This window comes from Mastigoproctus giganteus, chromosome 4 (genome assembly GCF_048544385.1).
Source record: "Mastigoproctus giganteus isolate SK-2022 chromosome 4, ASM4854438v1, whole genome shotgun sequence".
Lineage (NCBI taxonomy): Eukaryota > Metazoa > Arthropoda > Arachnida > Uropygi > Thelyphonidae > Mastigoproctus > Mastigoproctus giganteus.
In genome coordinates, this window is record NC_143578.1 from 231,627,551 (window position 1) to 231,648,918 (window position 21,368).

The 21,368-nt window shown below is 37.7% G+C and overlaps 1 protein-coding gene across 2 annotated transcripts in view; it reads right to left on the bottom strand.

The window, feature by feature from the left end:
- The window catches only part of LOC150087479 (F-box only protein 32), a 178,005-nt gene that overhangs the window by 44,367 nt on the left and 112,270 nt on the right, over positions 1-21,368 (bottom strand). For both annotated transcript variants that reach the window (XM_090372097.1, XM_090372096.1), the window contains exon 4: positions 11,821-11,913. In XM_090372097.1, coding sequence (XP_090228223.1) covers positions 11,821-11,913 — 93 coding nt within the window. The remainder of the gene's footprint in view (positions 1-11,820; positions 11,914-21,368) is intronic.

Genomic DNA, 21,368 nt, shown 5'->3' on the forward strand with positions numbered 1-21,368 from the left:
CAAGTGTTGATGATCCTGCTCAGGTAGCTAACAAACTAAATGAATATTTTGCATCGACATTCACACATGAGGAGTTATTCAGCGAGTGGAATTCCAGAGGTGTATTCAACTCTAGCAGTAAGCTACAGAATCTTGAAATAACTGGGAGTAAAGTGGAGGAGAAACTGTTGAAGATAAACACAAGAAAGGCACCCGGGGTGGATGGGATCTATCCAGTTATATTAAAGGAGGCAGCAAAGGAAGTAAGCAAACCCTTAGCCATAATTATGAGAGCTTCCTTGGACTCAGGGGAGGTACCCATAGACTGGAAATGTGCAAATGTGACCCCAATTCACAAAGGAGGATCAAAGGCTGACACAAGTAATTATAGACCTGTGAGCTTAACTTCTGTTCCAGGAAAATTAATGGAGGCACTGGTTAAAGAAGCACTGCAGGATCATTTAGACAAGACTTCAGTTATAGCTCAGACACAGCATGGTTTTGTTAAGGGGAAGTCTTGCCTGACCAACTTGATTGGATACTATGATGCAGTCACAAAAGAACTGGATGCAGGGAATAACTTTGATATTATATACTTGGATCTTAGAAAGGCTTTTGATACTGTTGCACATGGAAGACTGCTACACAAATTGGAGCAGTGTGACGTTGGAGGCAAATTGCTGCTATGGATAAAGGGGTGGTTGAGGGGGAGAAGACAGAGAGTGGTAATCAATGGACACTGCTCATCGTGGACTGATGTTATTAGTGGAGTCCCTCAGGGCTCAGTGTTGGGTCCATTATTGTTTTCTGTATTTATAAATGATATTGATGATGGTATATCGGGATTAATGTCCAAGTTTGCAGACGATACAAAGGTTGGCAGGGTTGTCAAGGACACTACTGACACTATGCTGCTGCAACAGGATCTGGAAAGGTTGAGCAGATGGGCTGAGAGGTGGCAAATGAAGTTTAACATTGACAAATGTAAAGTACTACACATGGGAAACAGCAACCCCAGAGCAACGTATCAACTCTGTGGTACAACACTGACAGTGGTAGAGAATGAAAGGGACTTGGGGGTGGTTGTGCAGGCAGATATGAAGTTCTCTGAGCAGTGCAGATGGGCTGCAAGAGTAGCTCATGGAGTATTGTCAATGATATACAGGAATTTTTCCAGCAGGGATAAGGAGGTGATTATTCAATTGTATAAGGCGATGGTCAGGCCACACCAAGAGTACTGTATACAGGTCTGGAGGCCTCATTTCAAGAAGGATGTAGAGCTGCTGGAACGAGTACAGAGAAGGGCAACAAGATTAGTGAATGGAACAAAGGGGTGCTCTTACGAAGAAAGGCTTAAGTTTTGCAAATTACAGTGTCTGGAGACTAGGCACCAGCGAGGTGATCTGATAGAGGTGTATAAAGCCTTGAATGGTTTAAGCATGCTCAATGCTGATGGGATTCTTCCTCTAGCTCAGAATAATCACCTGAGAGGGCATAAATTCAAATTGAGGAAAAGACAGATGTAGGATAGACGTGCGGAAATTTACCTTTAGCCAGCGGGTGGTTGGTTGGTGGAACAGACTTCCATCCCTTGTGGTGGAGGTTGATAGCCTAAATAAGTTTAAGGCTCAGCTGGACAGGTATTTTGAACGAACAGAGGGGTGAAGTGGAAGTGGTTTTTTTTTTTTTTTTTTGGCTGATGCTGCATAAGCTTGCTTTCTTGCATCAAATGCCTCTACTAATGCTAACTTCTGGATTAACTTCTAGCACAGGAACAGGCCCGGCAAAACCCTTCACTATATAGCTGGACACTCCCAGAACTGCCACTGGAAGTCTGCAACCCTTCCGAACAACAACCACAAACCCCTCTTTTAGTGCGAGTACCTTATTTATTTCCTTCTAATTTATTTATTTATTGAATTGATTGCAAGTTACAATCGCCCCTTGTACTACTTTTTTATATACAAGCTTATAAAAAAGACATTTACTTTTTTGACTTTTATGTAACTTCCCCTATCTAATTTAAACCTGACCCAATCACGGTGTTATTCTTTAAATTCACTCTTCTTCCTTTGGTAGGAAAAACAGAATCTTTTTCCCACACAACGAAACACTCATTTTTTACCTCTAGATCACCTGTTCACAATACCTTTGAACTGCTCCATACTGACACCCTTTCTCCAAATGCACTAAATGTTGCTTGTTGCATCCTCAAATAGAGGTGTAATAGAGGGATTCAACTATTGTTCAGAAGCTTGTAATTTTAACCCTTCCACACCTGCCATACCATTCTTCACCATATTCCGTACCTGCCCAGCAACCCAAAGGTCGCGGGTTCGATTCCTGCCTCGGGCTTGGATCAAAGTACTGCAAAAACCTTGGGAGGTGCAATATGGCCACAGAAGCCGATGCGCCAACAACTACCAAATCAAAAAAAAAAATTTTAAAAAAATCAAAAAAAAAAAATCACTATATTCCTTAATTGTGCTACCAGGCCTACTGCACTAATGTAAATATTTCCGTAATGATGTTTTCGTTATTCCTTAAGTGCTTTACTTCCACACACACAATACTTACTAAGAGAAATATATTTGTAAGATTGTCTTACAGTTTCATGAAGTTTTCAGGTTTCCGTTGCATTTGTACTGCATATAACAATCCCTCATTTGCAAGTTCAGCAGTATTAATGATTTATTGCTGTCGATTTTATAACTTATGTGAATAAATCATGGATAATTATTTTTTAAATTAGTACCAAAAACCAGTATTTGTATCAATACTGGGATTTAAATACTGGAAAAAAATTACCGGAATCTCGGTATTGTAAGCCCTAGCATAGACTGCAACTTGTAGATAGAAGGAATATGTTCTGTACAGATGGTATTCATTTGAACAAAGGTGGCACAAGGATTTTTCCCAGTATCACTGGGGATAACCTATGAGGTTAAGGGAAACCGCTGGTTGGAGGGGGAGAGGGAAGAAGGGTAATATAGACCTGCATTTATCTGATGATATGGGCCAAAGTAATGCTTGCCCTCATCAAGAATTCTTATAAATACAAATGGGCCTGTTGTACTGGATTCCATTGATTAAGGAGATTAATATTGTATATATTCAGTAATATATTTAATAACAAAATGTAGCTTTCAGGATAAAATGGACCCCTTCATCAGCAATATACAGATTCTAATGGAATAATGATGTTACCTTGGGGGGGGGTGAGAGAGAGAGAGAGAGAGAGAGAGAGAGAGAGAGAGAGAGAAAGAAAAAAAATCAACAAAAAAGAGAGAAGAATGATGATATTCTGTTCAGGACCCTGGGTGTGCCAAGCCCAGGGTCCTGAGCTGGATATAATCATTCTTCTCACTCACTCACACTGTAACTCAAATTTTTTTTTTTGGCTGGTGCAGCAAAAGCCTCAGGCTTCCTTGCACCATATGGCTAATAATAATAATCAGGAATTTGAATTCAGCCATTTTATTGACTCTTGACATTACTGTAGATACACTTAAGAGACTAAGTATATCAGGACAACTAATGCTGTCATAACAGAGCTAATGACTTCCACTATGATATGTATAATGTATTTAGGAAAAACAGGAACACCACAAGGAGTGGTGGGGTCATGCTTCTTATCAAAAGCAGCCCAAGCACGAAAACAGCTTTTGCTGAGTCAGAAGTTATGTCTGCCAGCATAGAATCTGTGTGGTGCAAGTTAGTTGTAAGCAATGGTATAATGAGAGTAGAAGTAATCTACAAACCAGAAGACTGAAGAATATGGCAAGCGTCTTTACATGCAGATGGAATGGGCAAGCAAGTGAGAATATCTTATGTGTGACTTCAATCTGCACCTAATTGATTAGAATAAGTTACAGGGAAGTTCACCATGGGGGAAAAAATTAAAATTAACTAGATTATTAATAACTAGATTAAAATTAACTAGATTATTTGTACAAGCATGTTACAGAAAATACTAGGGGTGAGAACATTCTTAACCTCATCATTACTCAGAAGTCAGATGACAATACTGGGCTTTAAGTACAGGAACCAGTGGCAGGTAGTGATCACGTGATCATTAGTTGGAACGTGAAGAACAATGCTGCAGTAGTTAAAGGTAAAGGCACAGGTTTTAATTTCAAAAGAGAGAACTATCACAGTTTAAGGTGCTATATGTCACTTATTAATTGGGCAGATTGCAGAGGAAGGGCAAATACATTTGAATTTTGGAATATCTTTAAAGCAAAAAAAAAAAAAAAAAAAATCACAGAAGCCAAGAATGTATATATACCGTTAAGAAAATATTGCATAAGGAGGATGCCAAAATTGATAAATACAGAGCTGACTTGTCTAAAAAAAACAGAGCGAGATAGCATGGGAAACTTAGAGTGAAATACTGAAGCCTACAACAGCTACAAATTGATCTGATAGTACCACAGATTAGGGAGGCCAAAGCTGCATATAAGGAAGCACTGGCTAAGAGAGCAAACAATGGAAACAAGAATTTATGTATGCGAATACAAAGAAGAATAAAACAAATCAGATCTGATACTCCTGTGTACAGGGTATCAGATCTAGCAAAGCCTTGGATAACTAGCTGATGTTGGTGATGAACTGAATAGGTACTTTGCTTTAGTCTTTACTGATTAAAGGTCCTTCATGCTGAAGAGAGGCTGAGCCATATGAAATTAGTGATTTCGAAATTACTGGGGAATGTTTATTAGAAAAAACTGAGCATAAATCGAAGTAAGGCTCCTGGAGTTGATGGCATATACCCAGTAATTTTGAGGGAGATGGCTAGAGAGTGTATTAAACCAGTGAGATTAATTATGAGAGCATCACTAGATGCTGAAGAGATTTCTTTGGATTGGAGAAATACTAATTGTATCACCAATTAATAAAGGTGGATCTTAGAGTGAAGAGAGTAACTACAGATCAGTTAGTCTGACCTCAATAGTAAGGAAAGTCTTAAAAGCAATAATTAAGAGTGCAATCCAAGGACATTTAGATAGAAATGGCATTCTGAAGGATACATAACATGGTTTTGTTGTCTTTAAGGAAAAATTTTGTTTGACTAACCTAATAACCTATTTTGACTTAATCACTCATGAGCTGGATGTAGGGATCAGTTTTTAAATAATTTATTTCAATTTTAGCAAAGCGCTTGACTCAGTTCCTAATGAGAAAGTACTGTATAAGTTTGAACATGTTGGGATTACTAGAAAGATTCTAAGATGGATTGCAGGGTGGCTGCAGGTTGTGATCAATGGATATTCTTCATATTGGCGTAACATTATGACGAAAGCCTCTACATGCAAATGCAATGGGCAAGTAAGCGTCAATGTCTTATTATTGGTGATTTCAATTTGCCTCTAATTGATTGGAGTAAATGGGAAGGAAACTCGACATGGGGAACAAAATTTTTACATCAACTAGATGACTGTTATTTGTATTAACATGTCAGGGAAAGTACTAGAGAAAAGAATATCCTAGACCTCATCATCACCCATGAATCAGATGACATAACAGGGCTGACAGTAGAGGAACCAGTAGCAGGAAGTGATCACTGAGTTCTACGGTGGGTGATGATGAGAGAGGTAGCAGCAGTAAAAGGCAAAGGAATGGGTTTTAATTTCAGAAAAGGAAATTACGATGTCTTAAGGTACTACATGGCCTCTATTAACTGGGTACATATCACGCAGAGAATGAATACATTTGAACTGTGGTATGCTTTTAAAACATTAATCACAGATGCCTTGAATGCGTATATACCATTAAAAAAAAAAATACTCCACGAGGAGGGTTCCAAGTTGGATGAATAGAGAAGTTGCCACAATACTTGAGCAGAAAAAGGTGGCATGGAAAGGTTACAGAGCAATAAAAAGTACCGAAGCCTATAACAGCTACAAGATGATCTGTAATAGAGCCACAGAAAAGGTTCGACAGGCAAAGGCAGTTTATGAGAATTCACTAGCAAACAGAGCAAAGAGGGGGGGGGATAAGGAATTATTCACATATATAAATGCCAAGAAGAGCAGGACAAACCAGATCGGACCTTTACGTAAGGAAAATGGGATAGTATTAAATACACCAGCTGCCGTTGCAGATGAACTCAACAGTTACTTTGCATCGATATTTACAAATGAAAAACCTTTTGTGGCAATGGGAAATTGTGGGAGCAAAGTTGAAAAATATGTAATTAATGATATTGAAATTTTGCAAGATTATTTAATGAAAAAAAACTTTCGAGCCTACAGACCAGTAAGGCTCCTGGAGTTGATGGAATATACGCTATAATCTTAAGGGAGGCGGCAAGTGAGTGCATTGAACCACTAAGGCTAATTATGCGAGCATCATTAGACTCTGGGGAGATTCCCTTGGATTGGAAAAGGGCCAATGTATCTCCCATACATAAGGGTGGCTCTAAAAGTGAAGTTGGAAATTATCGACCTGTCAGTCTGACTTCAGTAGTTGGGAAAATCATGGAGGCAATGATCAAGGGTGGAATTCAGGATCATTTGGATCGAATTGAAATTCTCAAGGATACTCAGCATGGCTTTGTAAAGGGAAAATCATGTTTAACAAATCTGGTTCGCTATTTCGAAAGGGTCACTCACGAGCTGGATTTAGGGAATAATTTCGAGATTTTTTATTTAGATTTCAGCACAGCTTTTGACTCAGTCCCACATGAGCGGTTGCTTTATAAGTTGGAACAGGTTGGAATCACTGGGAAAATCCTTAGATGGATAAAAGGATGGCTTCAGGACAGGAGGCAGAGGGTTGTGATAAATGGCTATTCCTCAGATTGGGTTGATGTAAGAAGTGGGATTCCCCAAGGATCAGTATTAGGACCACTGTTGTTTTTAATTTTCATAAACGACATCGATGAAGGGATAGAGGGCGCGATGTCTAAATTTGCAGATGATGTTAAAATTGGTAGAGTGGTTAATGACCACTGTCAAGCTGAGCTTCTTCAGAGAGATCTAGATAGAGTTCAGGAATGGTCAGAAAAATGGCAGCTATGCTTTAATCCAACAAAGTTTAAGGTATTACACCTGGGAAACAGTAATCCCAAAATAACTTATTCACTTGGTGGAGTTCAACTAAACCCAGTACTGGAGGAAAGGGACTTGGGTGTAACGATACGGTCAGACATGAAATTCTCTGAGCATTGTAAACAGGTCGCAAGGAAGGCCCATGGTGTCCTATCGATGATCTATCGAACTTTTGCAAGTAGAGATAGGGACGTGATAATCCCATTATATAAGGCTTTTGTTAGACCACACTTGGAATACTGTGTTCAAGTATGGAGACTGCACCTAAAGAAAGACGTCGAGCTTCTTCAAAGGGTGCAAAGATGGGTAACTCGGCTGGTGAGATCGGCAAAAGGGCGTCCTTATGAAGAAAGACTTCGAATGTGTGGGTTGCAGAGTTTGGAAACTAGACACCTTAGAGGAGATTTGATTGAGGTGTTTAAGGCTCTGAGAGGCATCAGTAAAATGAATGAGGATGAAATTTTCAAGATTATAAATGATGCTAGAACTAGGGGACATAAATTCAGGTTACGGGGAGAGATGTTTAGATTGGACTGCAGGAAGTTTTATTTTAGCCAGCGAGTTATAAATTACTGGAATAAGTTGCCTAGATGGGTGGTAGAGGCTGACAGTTTGGGGAAATTCAAAGGTCATCTGGATAGTACCTTCGGGTCAGGGAAGCACATAGGATGATAGGTTTAATTTAATTTTTTTATTAATCATTATTATTTATTTATTTTTTTTTTGGCTGGTGCAGCATAAGCCGTTGGCTTTCTTGCACCATGCGGCCATTACTAATACTAACATCAGAAGTTGAGTCCCCGAAGGAAAAATTTTAAATAAACTTAGGTCACTGTTTCTGATTTTCATAAATGACATTGATGAAGGGATAAAGGGCATGATGTCAAAATTTGCAGGTAACAAAGACTGGGAGAGTCGTTAATGATTAGCAGCAAGCAGCACTCCTTCAGCAGGATCGGATTAAGGATGAAACAGGTCCCCGGCCATATTTAAATTTGAGACCCCCTGAATCAACATATAAACACAAATACTACATTTTATATTATATTGTTTTATTTATCCATACATTGATATGTATTTTTCAATCATTTGTAAAAACTATTATTATTATTATTAGAAAAATTATCACTATTTTAGAATATATTTACACTGAAAATAAGGCCGCTCTTCAGTTGAGGCTCTGGCCCCGTCCTTCAGGATGACTTGAACAGGTTGCAAGAATGGTCAGAAAAGTGGCAGCTATGTATTAATGCAGCAAAAAGATGCAAAGTCTTATGCTTGGGGAATAGCAACCCTAAAATAAATTAAACACTCGGGAGTCAAATTAAAAACAGTAGAGGAGTAAAGGGATCTGGGCATTATGATATAGGGAGATATGAAGATTTCTGAGCAGCGTAAACAAGTAGCCAGGAAAGACCATGGTTGTCCTATTGATGATTTACAGAACATTATCCTGTTCTGCAACATAGGATAGGGAGGTCATAACCCCACTGTATAAGACTGCATTTGGAATACTGTCTCCAAGTATGGAGACTTTAAAAAAAAAAAAAAAAAGATATGGAGCATTTTGAAAGGATCCAGAAATGGGCAACTCGAATGGGGATGGGTAAAATGGCGACTATACGAGAAAAGACTGATTACGTGGGCTACAGAGTTTGACAACCAGACACCTTAGAGGGGACCTGATTGAGGTTTAAACAGTCAAAAAGAGATTAGTAAAATGAACATAGGCAGAATTGACAAAGAATTCCAGAACTAGGGGTCATAAATTCAAATTACAGGGGAAGAGATTCAGACTATATTGTATGAAGTTTTCTTTTAGCCAGCAAGTTGTTGATTACTGGAATAAGTTGCCTCTACAGATAGTTCAGGCTGACAGTTTGAAGAAATTCAACGGTCAACTGGTCAGTTACTTACATGAAGATGGAAGTGTATAATTCATAGTTTAGCTATTTTTTTTTTTTTTTTTTTTTGGCCAGTGCAGCAAAAGCCTGTGGCTTCCTTGCACTATATGGCTATAATAATATCTCACTGATGGGAGGCTGCACACTTCAAGTACAGAAAAATCCAATGATGCAAAAAAGTATCAAAAGCAACTTTCCAAATAGAAGTTGAGAATGCATTGAACCCGTCTGATAATACAGTATAGCTAAGGTTGATTTTACATCCTTGCTATGTGTTGAGTTTACACCATCACTTGTTGTCAGATGATATACAAGATTAAGGTGTCAAGGCATGTTTGTTTTAATTGCGGGCTCCAGGGTTTCCCCCTATATGCCGCTGTAGCATCTGAAAAGGCATAAGGCCAAGGCTGGCAAGTGTATGACATAGGTGTGTTGTTATGTTGAGTGCCGGCACCTGGCAACTTCGCAGGTAGGGGATCCCTGACTCCCAACTTTGGCCACGTGGAAGTGTGCCAGGGACCACCTTCTAGCTGGGACTCTTACTGGGGCTATCAGGCAAGTCTGGGAGCCCCAAGGTAATTTTGGAAAGGAAGGGGAAGGAAAGTAGAAAGAGAGCAAGGGGATGAAAGAAGGCATCCCTGAAAGAAGTAATACGTAGAATAAAGATTAAAGAAAGAGATAGATACTAGTGGACCAAATCACAATTCAATAGGGCCACCAAAGGTTTCAAATAACAATATAACTAACAAAAACAATTTACAAGGCCATCTTTCGTGGCATTTCTCACATCTTAGAGATGCCTCATAAAGAAGGAAATATCTTTAAAACTAACTTTAATCATACTAGACATCCAACCAAATAGTCAGAGTGGCTGAGAAAAACTATTCCTCAAGAACTCTCACATCATAAGGGAATACATAATTAATGATCTAGGTTAAGATCTAACCTTAAAACCAAACATCTTTTTCAATTAACAAAAGAACTCTAGCAACTGCTAGTTTTTATTAGCAGATACACATATTATATCTCCAAAAACAGAGATAGAATTATAATAAGAATGAACTCCAACTTAATTCTGAAGAGATACAAGGTTTTCTCTTGTTGTACTCAGTCAAATTACATAAGATGAAAAAGGTAGGGTATAATTTACATAACTTCTGTTGTGAAGCTTCACACATTCAAGAGTTCCAGTGAGGAGAAGGTAGCTAAACGGTGCAGTTACTACAACAGCCATCAGATAGAAGAGAACAGCAAAAGATTTTACAGAGTAGTCAGTTTACAAAATAAATGCAGGCAATTTAAACTGAGATGATATGAGACTATATACAGTAGGGGCAGCCAACGAGTCAATTCGCAGCTTTAATTTTGGTCAATCACGACGAATTTTAAATATATATAAAAAATAGATTAGTCAAAATCTAAATATTATTATTATGCACACCCCACTGCATATGCTTATTACAAATTCATTGAACCATGTGACTACTCTTGTCACTGCACAGCTGCTAGCTTGTCTAGTGAAAATTCACAGTTACATTGTGGAAAGCATAGTGTATGTGTTAAATTCTTATTCAGCTTACTTAATATTAATAATTGGACAGTACTTGTATGTTAAGTTAATACCCTTTGATTTAAAATGAATACTACAAAAGAGTAAAACATATCATTTTCATCAAGAATGGGAACTAGAATACTTTTTTGTAATGATAAAAGAAAAATGTTGTTTGATTTGCAATGCGTCCATAACTATATAAAAAAAATAAAATTTAGAAAGGCAATTCAATGCACTCCATGGCAAATACCAATCAGATTTTCCAACTAATAGTGACCTAAAAAAAATAAATTAAAAGAACTTAAATCCAGATTATTTGCACAACAAAATTTCTTCACGATACCTAATTTACAATCTCATTAAATTACAATCTGGTTTCATTAAAAGAAATGAACTAGAGGTCTTGATATATTTAATGCATTCAAAAATTTTATTGAAAAAATTAAATTATCATTATTTCAGATCGTATGGAGCTATAGCAATGACAAGCATCTTAACAGATTCATTGCATTGTGCTAAAAGCATGACGAATTCCAGGATTTTTTGAGTTACCACTGTATCATCCACCAACAAGTGCTAGCCAGCAAAAGATTAAATACTAAAAGTGTTATGGACATAGCTTTCAAAATCATGAATTCCATCAGAGGACAATCTCTTCAGAGGAGGCACTTCAAAATGCAACTCAATGAAAATGAACCAGATCTGATATTACACACAGATGTGAGGTGGCTGAGTTGGAGTAAGTTTCTACAGAGATTTTGAAATTTGCTGAATGAAATTAAATTTGTTGATCAAAAATTAGATGATTATCAGCAGCTACAAGATATGGAGTGGTTGTGTGATCTGGCTTTTATGGCAGATTTTACCAGTAATTTAAGTGATCTGAATTTGGAGTTACAAGGAAAAAATAAAATGTGGGTGACATGATTAGTAGTATTTCTGCATATAAGTATCAATTTTTGGCAATGGCTAAGGATCTCAAAGAAAAAAAAAAATTCGATCATTTTGCAAATAAGCAAGATCACTTGCAAAAATATCCTGTTTTTGAATTTAATTAAGTTTCTGGATGATTTTGAAACTAGATTCAATGATTTTAAAACAATTGAAGACATTGTTCAATATATTTCCTATCCATTTAATGTTGACTTAGGCTTGTAGCCGTGTTGGTATTGTGTATGGCATGTGCGTTTTGTATGTAATAAAGGTTAAAGAAATTGAATAAAAATAGTGAAATGGAAGCAGAATAGGAAGAGGAAAAAAGCACAAATGAAAAGCACTAATATTTTAAATATTTTTGCAAAGCAGAGAAGAAAAAAAAAAAAAAAAACCTTACTTTACATATGTAGTGAAACCTGCGAATATCACGAACTGCATTCCTGAAGTCTAACCTTCGAAAAGCTTCACTAATAGTATTGTAGCCTGCAACCTGTAAAGATTAAGATATATATATATATATATATATCTACACACACACACACACACACACACACACACACACACACACACAATTTTAAAAGTTTTGGACTAGTTTACCTGTTTCACACTGATATTAATGATTATAACTTTAGGATATCTAACTTTAAGGTTCAAAATTGAATAAAATTATAAAATGTGGGTAACTAAACTGCTAAATTATATGCAAATCTTATCTGAAATATTTGTGTGCTTGGTGGTTGATGGAAACTGTTGTAAAAATAATAAATAAATAAAATGCCTGGAAAGTAGAAAGAAATGTAAACATACCTTTTCCATCTAGGTTAACAACAAAATAAAATACAAAAATAATACAAGAAAGCAAGGCTATGCTACATGAAAACTTATGTGAACTAATATAGCATGGGAGGGGGGATTAAAAACACACACAGCCATAATACGCAAACATGCATCAAAATGAACTGCAATTTTTGTGCCTTGATGCCCCTTCAATTTTGTTAATAAACGAGCACTGTAAAAGGAAAGGTACATGAAATGAACAACTGATTGATATCAGCATATTGATAGAACTATGGACTATTTGCATCATGGCCAGGATTTTGCTTAGCATCAATTGCACAGTCTAGAGAATGGTATAAAAGCTGTATACTTGGTACACAGTTTTATATGTGTTATTTTCTTACGTTGAAGTTATTTTATCTAGTTTGGTATTTTCCACAAGAAAAGGTAATTTTAATTCTCTGGTTTTTAGAAAACAAAACATCATCCTCCATGTGTATCTACTGATAAAATTTTGTGTAAAAAGTATTTTCCTATAATATTTTACCCTAAAGGGTTATTATAATAGATCCTTGGACATCAGGATTGAAAAGAAACAGGGATGGACAGTATGTTGAAGCTAATAATACTGAATCAACTCTCGGCAATATGTCAACTGATACTGAAACAGAATTCTAGTCAAGTGATGTCGATTCTCAATCTCATTCAAATGTATCTGTTGATGTTAGAATGGTACAAACAACAGATGCCAGTGTCACTTGGAGTGATGATTCTTCAGACGAAATCCCTTCCATTCACTGAAAAGGCACTGCCTATTTTTTCCGGCACCCTAAAAGAAGCACTCCAAGGCATACACAGAAAGGACCCTTGTAAATATAAGCAGCAGCTAAAGTGTTAAAGTAAAAAAATCCCAATCAATTATAAAAAAAAAAAAGTTTTAAAAAAAAGTTAAAATATATATATATAAATAAAGTGGCCATACCAGCAAAAGGAAGACAATCATACTGGAAAGAGGGGAAGGAATCTTTTATACTGTCTTTTATACTGTCTGATCATGTGCATTGCCCAAACAGGTCCTATATTAATAGAGCTTGGGCAGTTTTTGGAAGTTACAAATAATTAGGTACAAACACCAGAAATCTGTTGTAGTACCCGAAGAAGTATGCTGCTGTGATGCCAATCAGGTGGTATGCGTTACCCCCACATAGTCTTATCAAACTCTGTATTCAGAAAAAATTTAGCCAGTCTGGTACTGGTACCTATTAAATCTCTAGTCACTATCACCACTTGAAAGAATATGAGAGATTGGTGAAGAAGAGGCATTCAATTTATAGGTTGGTTTGACAATTTTCCTTATGGTCATACAGTACAAATACACAACCATCATATTCTATATGAGGTGCACGAAGTGCATGGAGCATAAAGTGGAAATAAAATGCATTGGATGCACATAAATTATCAGACAACACAGAAACCTATGGTAGATATAAGTAAGTAAGTAAGGTGCAGCCATTATCAACCCACTGCAGGGTGGAAGCCTCCTCAACAATTCATGCTGAGGGAAATGGACCATAATCTGCCACGGTGGTCCAGTGCGGGTTGGCAGATCGACCGTATTCAGCAGTCAGGGGCTTGAACCCTGGTCTACTCAAAGAGCGTGTGCTACTGCACTCCCGCTCCTGCCCACTCGGCTACGGAGGCCGTTTAAACTAGTCTGTAATCAAGTCACAAAGGAGGGCAGGCAACAAAGGCAGATTACGAGAAATCTTTGGCAAAGGATGCAAAGACTTCTTTAATTACGTAAATGCTAAAAAGGGAAGGGGGATGAATCAAATTGGTCCATATGATATCAATGGTTCAACTTTTTTTTTTCTTTTTTTTGTTAGTTGTTGGCACATCAGCTTCTGTGGCCATAATGCACCTCCCAAAGTTTTTGCATTTACTCTGATCAAAGCCCGAGGTGGGATTTGGGCCCGCGACCTCTGGGTTGCCAGGCAGGCACTTTACCCACCTGGCTAGCTCGGTTGGCAATGGTTCAACTGTTGATGATCCTGCTCAGGTAGCTTACAAAGTGAATGAGTATTTTTCATCTATATTCATACATAAGGAATTCTTAAGGGAAGTGAAGGCCAGATGTTTATCAAAATCTAATATAGGGAGCTAACTGATTTTGTAATAACTGAGAGGAAAGTAGAAGAGACATTAGTATAGGCACATGACACAAAAAAAGAAGCTTATACAGCATCAGACAAAAAAAAAAAAAAAAAAACAAACCACCTTTCCATTTCAACCATCCATTTGCTTCAAAAGTTGAACTTCCATGAGAGATGGAAGTTTGTTCCAGCAATCAACCACCCACAGGCTAAAGGCAAATTTCTGCACTTCTATTCTATAACTATCCTTCCACAATTTGAATTTATGCCCCTCAGGTGCATAATTTGAGCAAGAGAAAGAATCCCATCAGCACTCAGCTTGCTCATCATAATCAGATTACCTCACAGGTGCCTAATCTCCAGATGCTTCAATATGCAGAACTAAAGCCAATCCCAGTCCCAATCTCGTTGCCCTTTTCTATAGTCATTCCAGCAGCTTTACATCCTTCCTAAAATGAGGCTTTCAGACCTGTATGCAGAACTCAAAGTGTGGACTGGCCATTTGCCATATACAAAGGGATAATCACCTCCTTATCCCTGATAGCAAAATTCCTGTATATCATTAACAAGATCCCATGAGCTGCTCTAGCAGTTTTTTTTTTTTTTTTTTTTTTTGGTAGTTGTTGGCACATCGGCTTCTGTGGCCATAATGCACCTCCCAAGGTTTTTGCAGTACTTTGATCCAAGCCCGAGGCGGGATTCAAACCCACGACCTTTGGGTTGCCAGGCAGGCACTTTTCCCACCCGGCTAGCCCAGTCGGCTCTAGCAGTCTCTAGTGCTGAGAAAACTTCATTTCTGACTGCACAATTATATTTTATTCTCCATTACCCTGAATATAGTACCACACATTACTCTGGGGTTACCCATATGCAGTACTTTGCATTTGTCAATGCTAAACTTCAGTTGCCACCTTTCAGCCCATCTGCCCAACTTTTCTAGATGCTGTTTTCTAACCTACTGTCATTATTATCATTAACAACCCTGCCAAACTTCGTATTCTCTGCAAACTTGGATATTAAGCCTGATATATCTTCATCCAATATTACTGATAAATATACAAAAGAACAATGGGCCCAACTATGAACCTCGACTCTACTAATAATATTAGTCCATGAAGAGCAGTGTTTGTTGATTACCACTGTCTTCTCCCACCAACCATCCCTTTATCCACAGCAGTGAATTGCCCTTAGTGCTATATTGCTTCAATTTGTACAGTACAGTAGTCTTTCATGTGGAACGGTATCAAAAGCTTTCCTGAAATCCAAGTATATGATATCAAAATTATTTTGTGTCCAGTTCCTTGGTGACCACATTATAGTATCTAATCAAATTGTTCAGACAAGACTTCCCTTAACAAACCCATGCTGGGTCTGAATTATAACTGCAGTCTTGTCTAGGTGAGTCCGCAATGCTTCTTTAACCAATGCCTCCATTATTTTCCCCGAACAGAAGTTAAACTAACATGTGTGTAATTACAAGTGTCACCTTCTGATCCACCTTTGTGAATTGGGGATACATTTGCACATCTCCGGTTTGTGGGGACCTCCTCTAAATTCAAGGATGTTTTCATAATTATGGCTAAGGGTTTGCTTACTTCCTTTGCTGCCTCCTTTAATACAATTGGATAGATCCCATTCACCCCCAGGCACCTTTCTTATGTTTAACTTCAACACTTTGCTCTCAGTTATTACAAAATTATTTAGATTCCTGTTAGAGATTGGTAAGTTTCTGGCCTTCACTTCCCTAGAGAATTCCTCATGTGTGAATGTAGACACAAAATTCTCAATCCAATTATAGTAGGGAAGTAAACAAACCCTTAGCCATAATTATGAGAGCATACTTGGATTTCACAGACTGGAGATTTCTTGCATCATGTGCAAGAAATCTCCAATTCACAAAGGGGTATATAAGGGCGACTTTTGGAGTGGATGGATAGGTGAATTTGGTAGAGGGGGTTTTTTTGGTTGATGCTGTATAAGCTTGCTTTCTTGTATCATATGCCACTACTAATAGTAACGCTAAAAATACTAATGTGATTCAACTGCTTTTTTTCTGCTGTTTACATAAGTAAACTTTTTGCTGTTTGTCTAATCTGTTTTGAGACTTGACTGTAGATTAAGTTTCATGTACCACAGGCTTCTGTATCACTTGATAATTTATATGCATTCCAATGATTTTTCTACTCTGTCACAAGTCTAATTAGTTCATCTGAAATACATTTATGTCAAAGCCCTGAACAGTGCTTAGTTGGTATGAAGAGGCTAGTAGCTTCCATGATTATTTATTCAATGATTCTCATTCAAAGTTCATTGCTGGTAACAGAGCCCCCTATAAAGAATTTAAAACCATCATTTGAACCTATTGTACCACCTTTATGAAAGCAAAAGCCCTTTCCCTTGACTTTGAAGTAGTCACTTCTTTAAGTAAATTCCACATCAATCCATTGTGATCACAGCCACATAGTAGGTCTTTTAGCAGCAGATTCTTAATGCAAAAATGGTCACTTTTGATAATCAGATAAAGTACATGGTTTTCTCTAGTTGTATCTCTTTCCCTAACACACTGGTGTTAAAAATAATCATCCAACAAATCCACAGAAGCCTTGCTACAGTGTGCGTGACCAATCAAAAAAAGGACCAGTCAATATCTGGAAAGTTAGTCTCCCATTAGCAAGCTTATATAGCATCATAAAAAAAAAAAAAAAAAAAACACACACACTTCTCATTTCACCCATCCACTGCTCCAAATATTTAGCACATCTCCAGTTTTAGCACATTTGCACATCTCCAGTCCATGGGAACCTCACCTGAGTCAAAGGAAGCTCTCATAATTATACCTAAAGGTTTGCTTACTTCCTATAATATAACTGGATAGATTCCTTCCACCCCAGTTGCCTTTCTTATGTTTATCTTCAATAATTTTTCCTCCACTTTAATCTCAGTTATTACAAGACTATCTAGCTTACTGCCAGAATTTAATACAGATCCGGCATTCCCCTTCCTGAATTACTCCTCATGTGCGAATGCAGATGCAAAATATTCATTCAGTTTGTTAGCAACCTGAGCATGATCATCAACAGTTGAACCACCAATATCGTGGTGATTCAACCGTTGATTCAATTTTCATCTCCCTCCTAGAGTTTACATAAGGAAAGAACTCTTTGCTGTTTTTCTTTACATCCTTTGCCAAAGATTTCTCGTAATCTGCCTTTGCCTAACCTCCTTTGCAACTTGGTTGCAGACAAGTTTATATCTATCATAGGCTTCTGTGTCACCCATTAATTTATATGTATCCCATGCATTTTTTTTTTCTGCCACATGTCTAATTAGTTCATTTAGTCACATTTACGAAAGCAAAAACACTTCCCTTTACCCATGCCATTAGTTACCTCTTTGAGTAAATCCCGCTTTAGCACACTGTGATCACTGCCACCTCGTCATTCCTTTATCTGCATTCTTAATGCATGAAGAATCACTACTGATAACCAGATCAAGAGTATTACTCCCTCTAGTTGCCTCCCAAACATGCTGCTGTAGAAAACAAATCATCCAATAAATCCACAAAAGGCTTGCTAGTGTGCGAGTGACCAACCCACAAATTCCAGTCAATCTCTGGGAAATTAAAATCCCATATTATAAGACACTGATTTACTGGCCTACTATTTCTCTGCACTATTGCTCATTATACTTATCAGATTCATTAGACCTATAACACACACACCTACTCTCATTTTTCCTTTCAACTGCTTATGTCAACACCAAACAGACTCAACATTGCATTGTCCACCAATTTCAACTGGATGCCCTTCCTCAGAGATTTTATATTTCTTAACTAATAGTTAAGAAACACATAAAATCCTAGTAATACATAGATATTCCTAGTAATAATACTTTAGTTTAAATTGAATTTAGATAGATATTTTATAGGTTATTACTTAGTATTGGTAAGGGTATCAAATCCACGTGTGGACAGGTTTTGCATCTCCCGCAAATGCAAAGTTTTTAATTATACTTAGCTGCTTTATTGACTTAATTGTTAGATTAAATTATTTTCTATAAGTAGCTTATAGATCTAGTCAAGCTCCGTGGTTTATTTTGAATTTAGATAGCATGATTTGGAAAGTAAATAATACCTCGTGTCCGTAGATTAACCGTTCGTAACTTGCCATCATTGTTATACGATACGTGTGCACCGAACTAGATAGCGTAAGGTTTAATGGAAAACTAGATAGCGAGTATAAGCTACTCTGGCAAACGGTCTAGTATCAATTAATCAGTAAAATTTATTAATCTTATTAAATTTAATTGTCAATTGAATTGTACTTTAACTAAATAAACATAGCGGCCTAGTTATTACAAACATAACATCATAAATTAATACATATAAGTTGACAGGGAATATGAAAGTCATAATGTAACTTGGAGATAATATTCGATACCGAAATACATACATATATATATCCAGGTGGGAAAGAGCATCATTGCTTAGCACACGCTTCTTGATTAGACCGTCACCACCAAATACGGAGGATGTGGAAAGGTCAGGGAATGACCACTGCATATTCCTGGAGCAATATGGCCTTAGTTGCTAATGCTCCTAAAAAAAACAAAAATAACCTAACCATAACTGCATTGGGATATAGGTTTAGGGTTATATTTTGTATTGGAATTTTACTGAACTTGAATAGAAATCATGACTCAGACCAGAGCAGCAAAGCAAAAGGCTCAAACTAGTGGAAGTGCTGTGGGTTAGGGGAGAACTGAGGGGGGGGGTTGTCCTCTGAATCACAGTCTGTTGAAATGCACTGCTTGTTTGATGTTTGTGCAGCAATCAGGAACGGGACATATTGCCAAGGGGAATGTCTTTGTGTGTAAGGAGTGCAAGGAAATCGGTTGCCAACTCGGCATTCTTATGGGCTTATATGAGAGAGCTTGAAGGACAGGGGGAATGCCCTCGAAGGATTTCAATTGAGGGGCCCATCAAGCTCTCAGCTACCCACATCAATGCCACAGCTTCCACTTGAACATCACGCGATGCAGCGATAACACCCAAGGCAGAATGCGCTGGTCCCAAAGGAACTAGTTGTTGTAGATGACTCTTATCAGGGAAATGGGGAACATATTGTGTAAAAAGGATAGATGGAACAGAACCAGGGTATGTCTGCCAGGAACAAAAGTTGATGACGTTGTAGGGCAGATATCATCATTTAAGAGCACAAAGGGTGATATTGTTTTACATGTTGGCACTAATGATATTAAGAGTAGGAGACCGGCAGAATTACTTAACAAGTACAGGTCACTTAAAAAAAAGCATTGAATTAGGGTTGAATTTGAAAGTGTCTGCAATTCTGCCCAGACACAATAGGAGAGACTATATTATGAGAGGTTTGTCGATCAATTCGGTCCTGGAGAGATTGTACAAAGATCAAGAGGTAGAATTTTTTTAAATCAGTTTGGTCTGTGCTTTTTAACAGGAGAGAATGCTTCTACAGGGATGGGATACACTTAAATAGAAAGGGTGCAAGAATATTTGCTGACGCTATCGAAGCAGAGTTAGGTGGATCGGAAAACTGCTAGCTTGGGGGGGGGGGGCGATACACGAACTAATAGATTAACAGTAGCCATTGGCAGAGGTAAAAGTGATTCTTATGCTATTGAAATGCAATTGAGCAGCAGCCTGGAAAGCAAGGCAATGGGAATTTCCAGGACTTCTGGGAGTCATAGTGGAACAAGTAAATACATGGGCTGTGTTAGGGTAACTAAGAGTAGAAATTGGTGCATGTATACTTGCATGTACACCAATGCTATGAGTATAGTTAATAAATTTCATGAGCTTGAAGTGCTAGTCAAGACATCAAAGGCAGATATTGTTGGAATATCAGAGAAATGGTGTCACACAGACATAAGCAGAGCAGAACTGGAATTTGGGGAGTACAATGTGTACAGAAAGGATAGACAGGACAGGAAGGGAGGAGGGGTTATGCTGTTAGTTAAGAAACACAAACTCTAAGGAAGTGCATCTAATTGGTGTTAGTGGACAATGCAATGTTGAGTCTGTTTGGTGTGACATAAGCACTGGGAAAGGAAAAATGAGAATAGGTGTGTGTTATAGGCCTAATGAATCTGATGAGTATAATGAGCAATTATGCAGAGAAATAGTGGGCCAGTAAATTAGAGTGCCTTATAATGGGGAATTTTAATTTCCCGAATATTGACTGGAATTTGTGGGTTGGTCACTCACACACTAGTAAGGCTTTTGTGGATTTATTGGATGATTGTTTTCTACAGCAGCATGTTCAGGAGGCAACTAGAGGGAGTAATACTCTTGATCTGATTATCAGTAGTGATTCTTCATGCATCAAGAATCTGCAAAAAAGGAACCACTAGGTGGCAGTGATCATAGTGTGTTGAAGTGGGATTTACTCAAAGAGGTAACTACCATCAAGGGTAAAGGGAAGGGTTTTTGCTTTCGTAAAGGTGGTCTGTGACATTTAAATTCTATATGGTGGAATCAACTGATGTTACCAACAGTAAATTCAAAATGGGAAGCTTTCAAAGAATTACTCTTGGGAGCTACTAGGCTTTTCATACCAACTAAGAAATATTGTTCAAGATATAGGCCTAAATGGATGTCAGATGAACTAATTATAGATGTGACAGAGAACAGAAATGCATGGGATACATATAAATTAACATGTAATAGAGAAGCCTATGATAGATATAAACTGGTCTGTACCAAGTTAGAAAGGAGGTTAGGCAGGCAAAGGCAGATTACGAGAAATCTTTGGCAAAGGATGCAAAGAAAAACAGCATCCTGGTCCTGTTCCATCTATCCTTTTTGCACAATATGTTCCCTATTTCGCTGATATAGAGTCACCAACAACAAATAGTACCTTTGGGACCAGCACATTCTGCCTTGGGTATTGCCACTGTGTTGCATGATGTTCAAGTTCTGGCATTGATGTGGGCAGCTGAGAGCTTGATAAGCCTCTCAATTTAAATCCTTCGAGGGCAT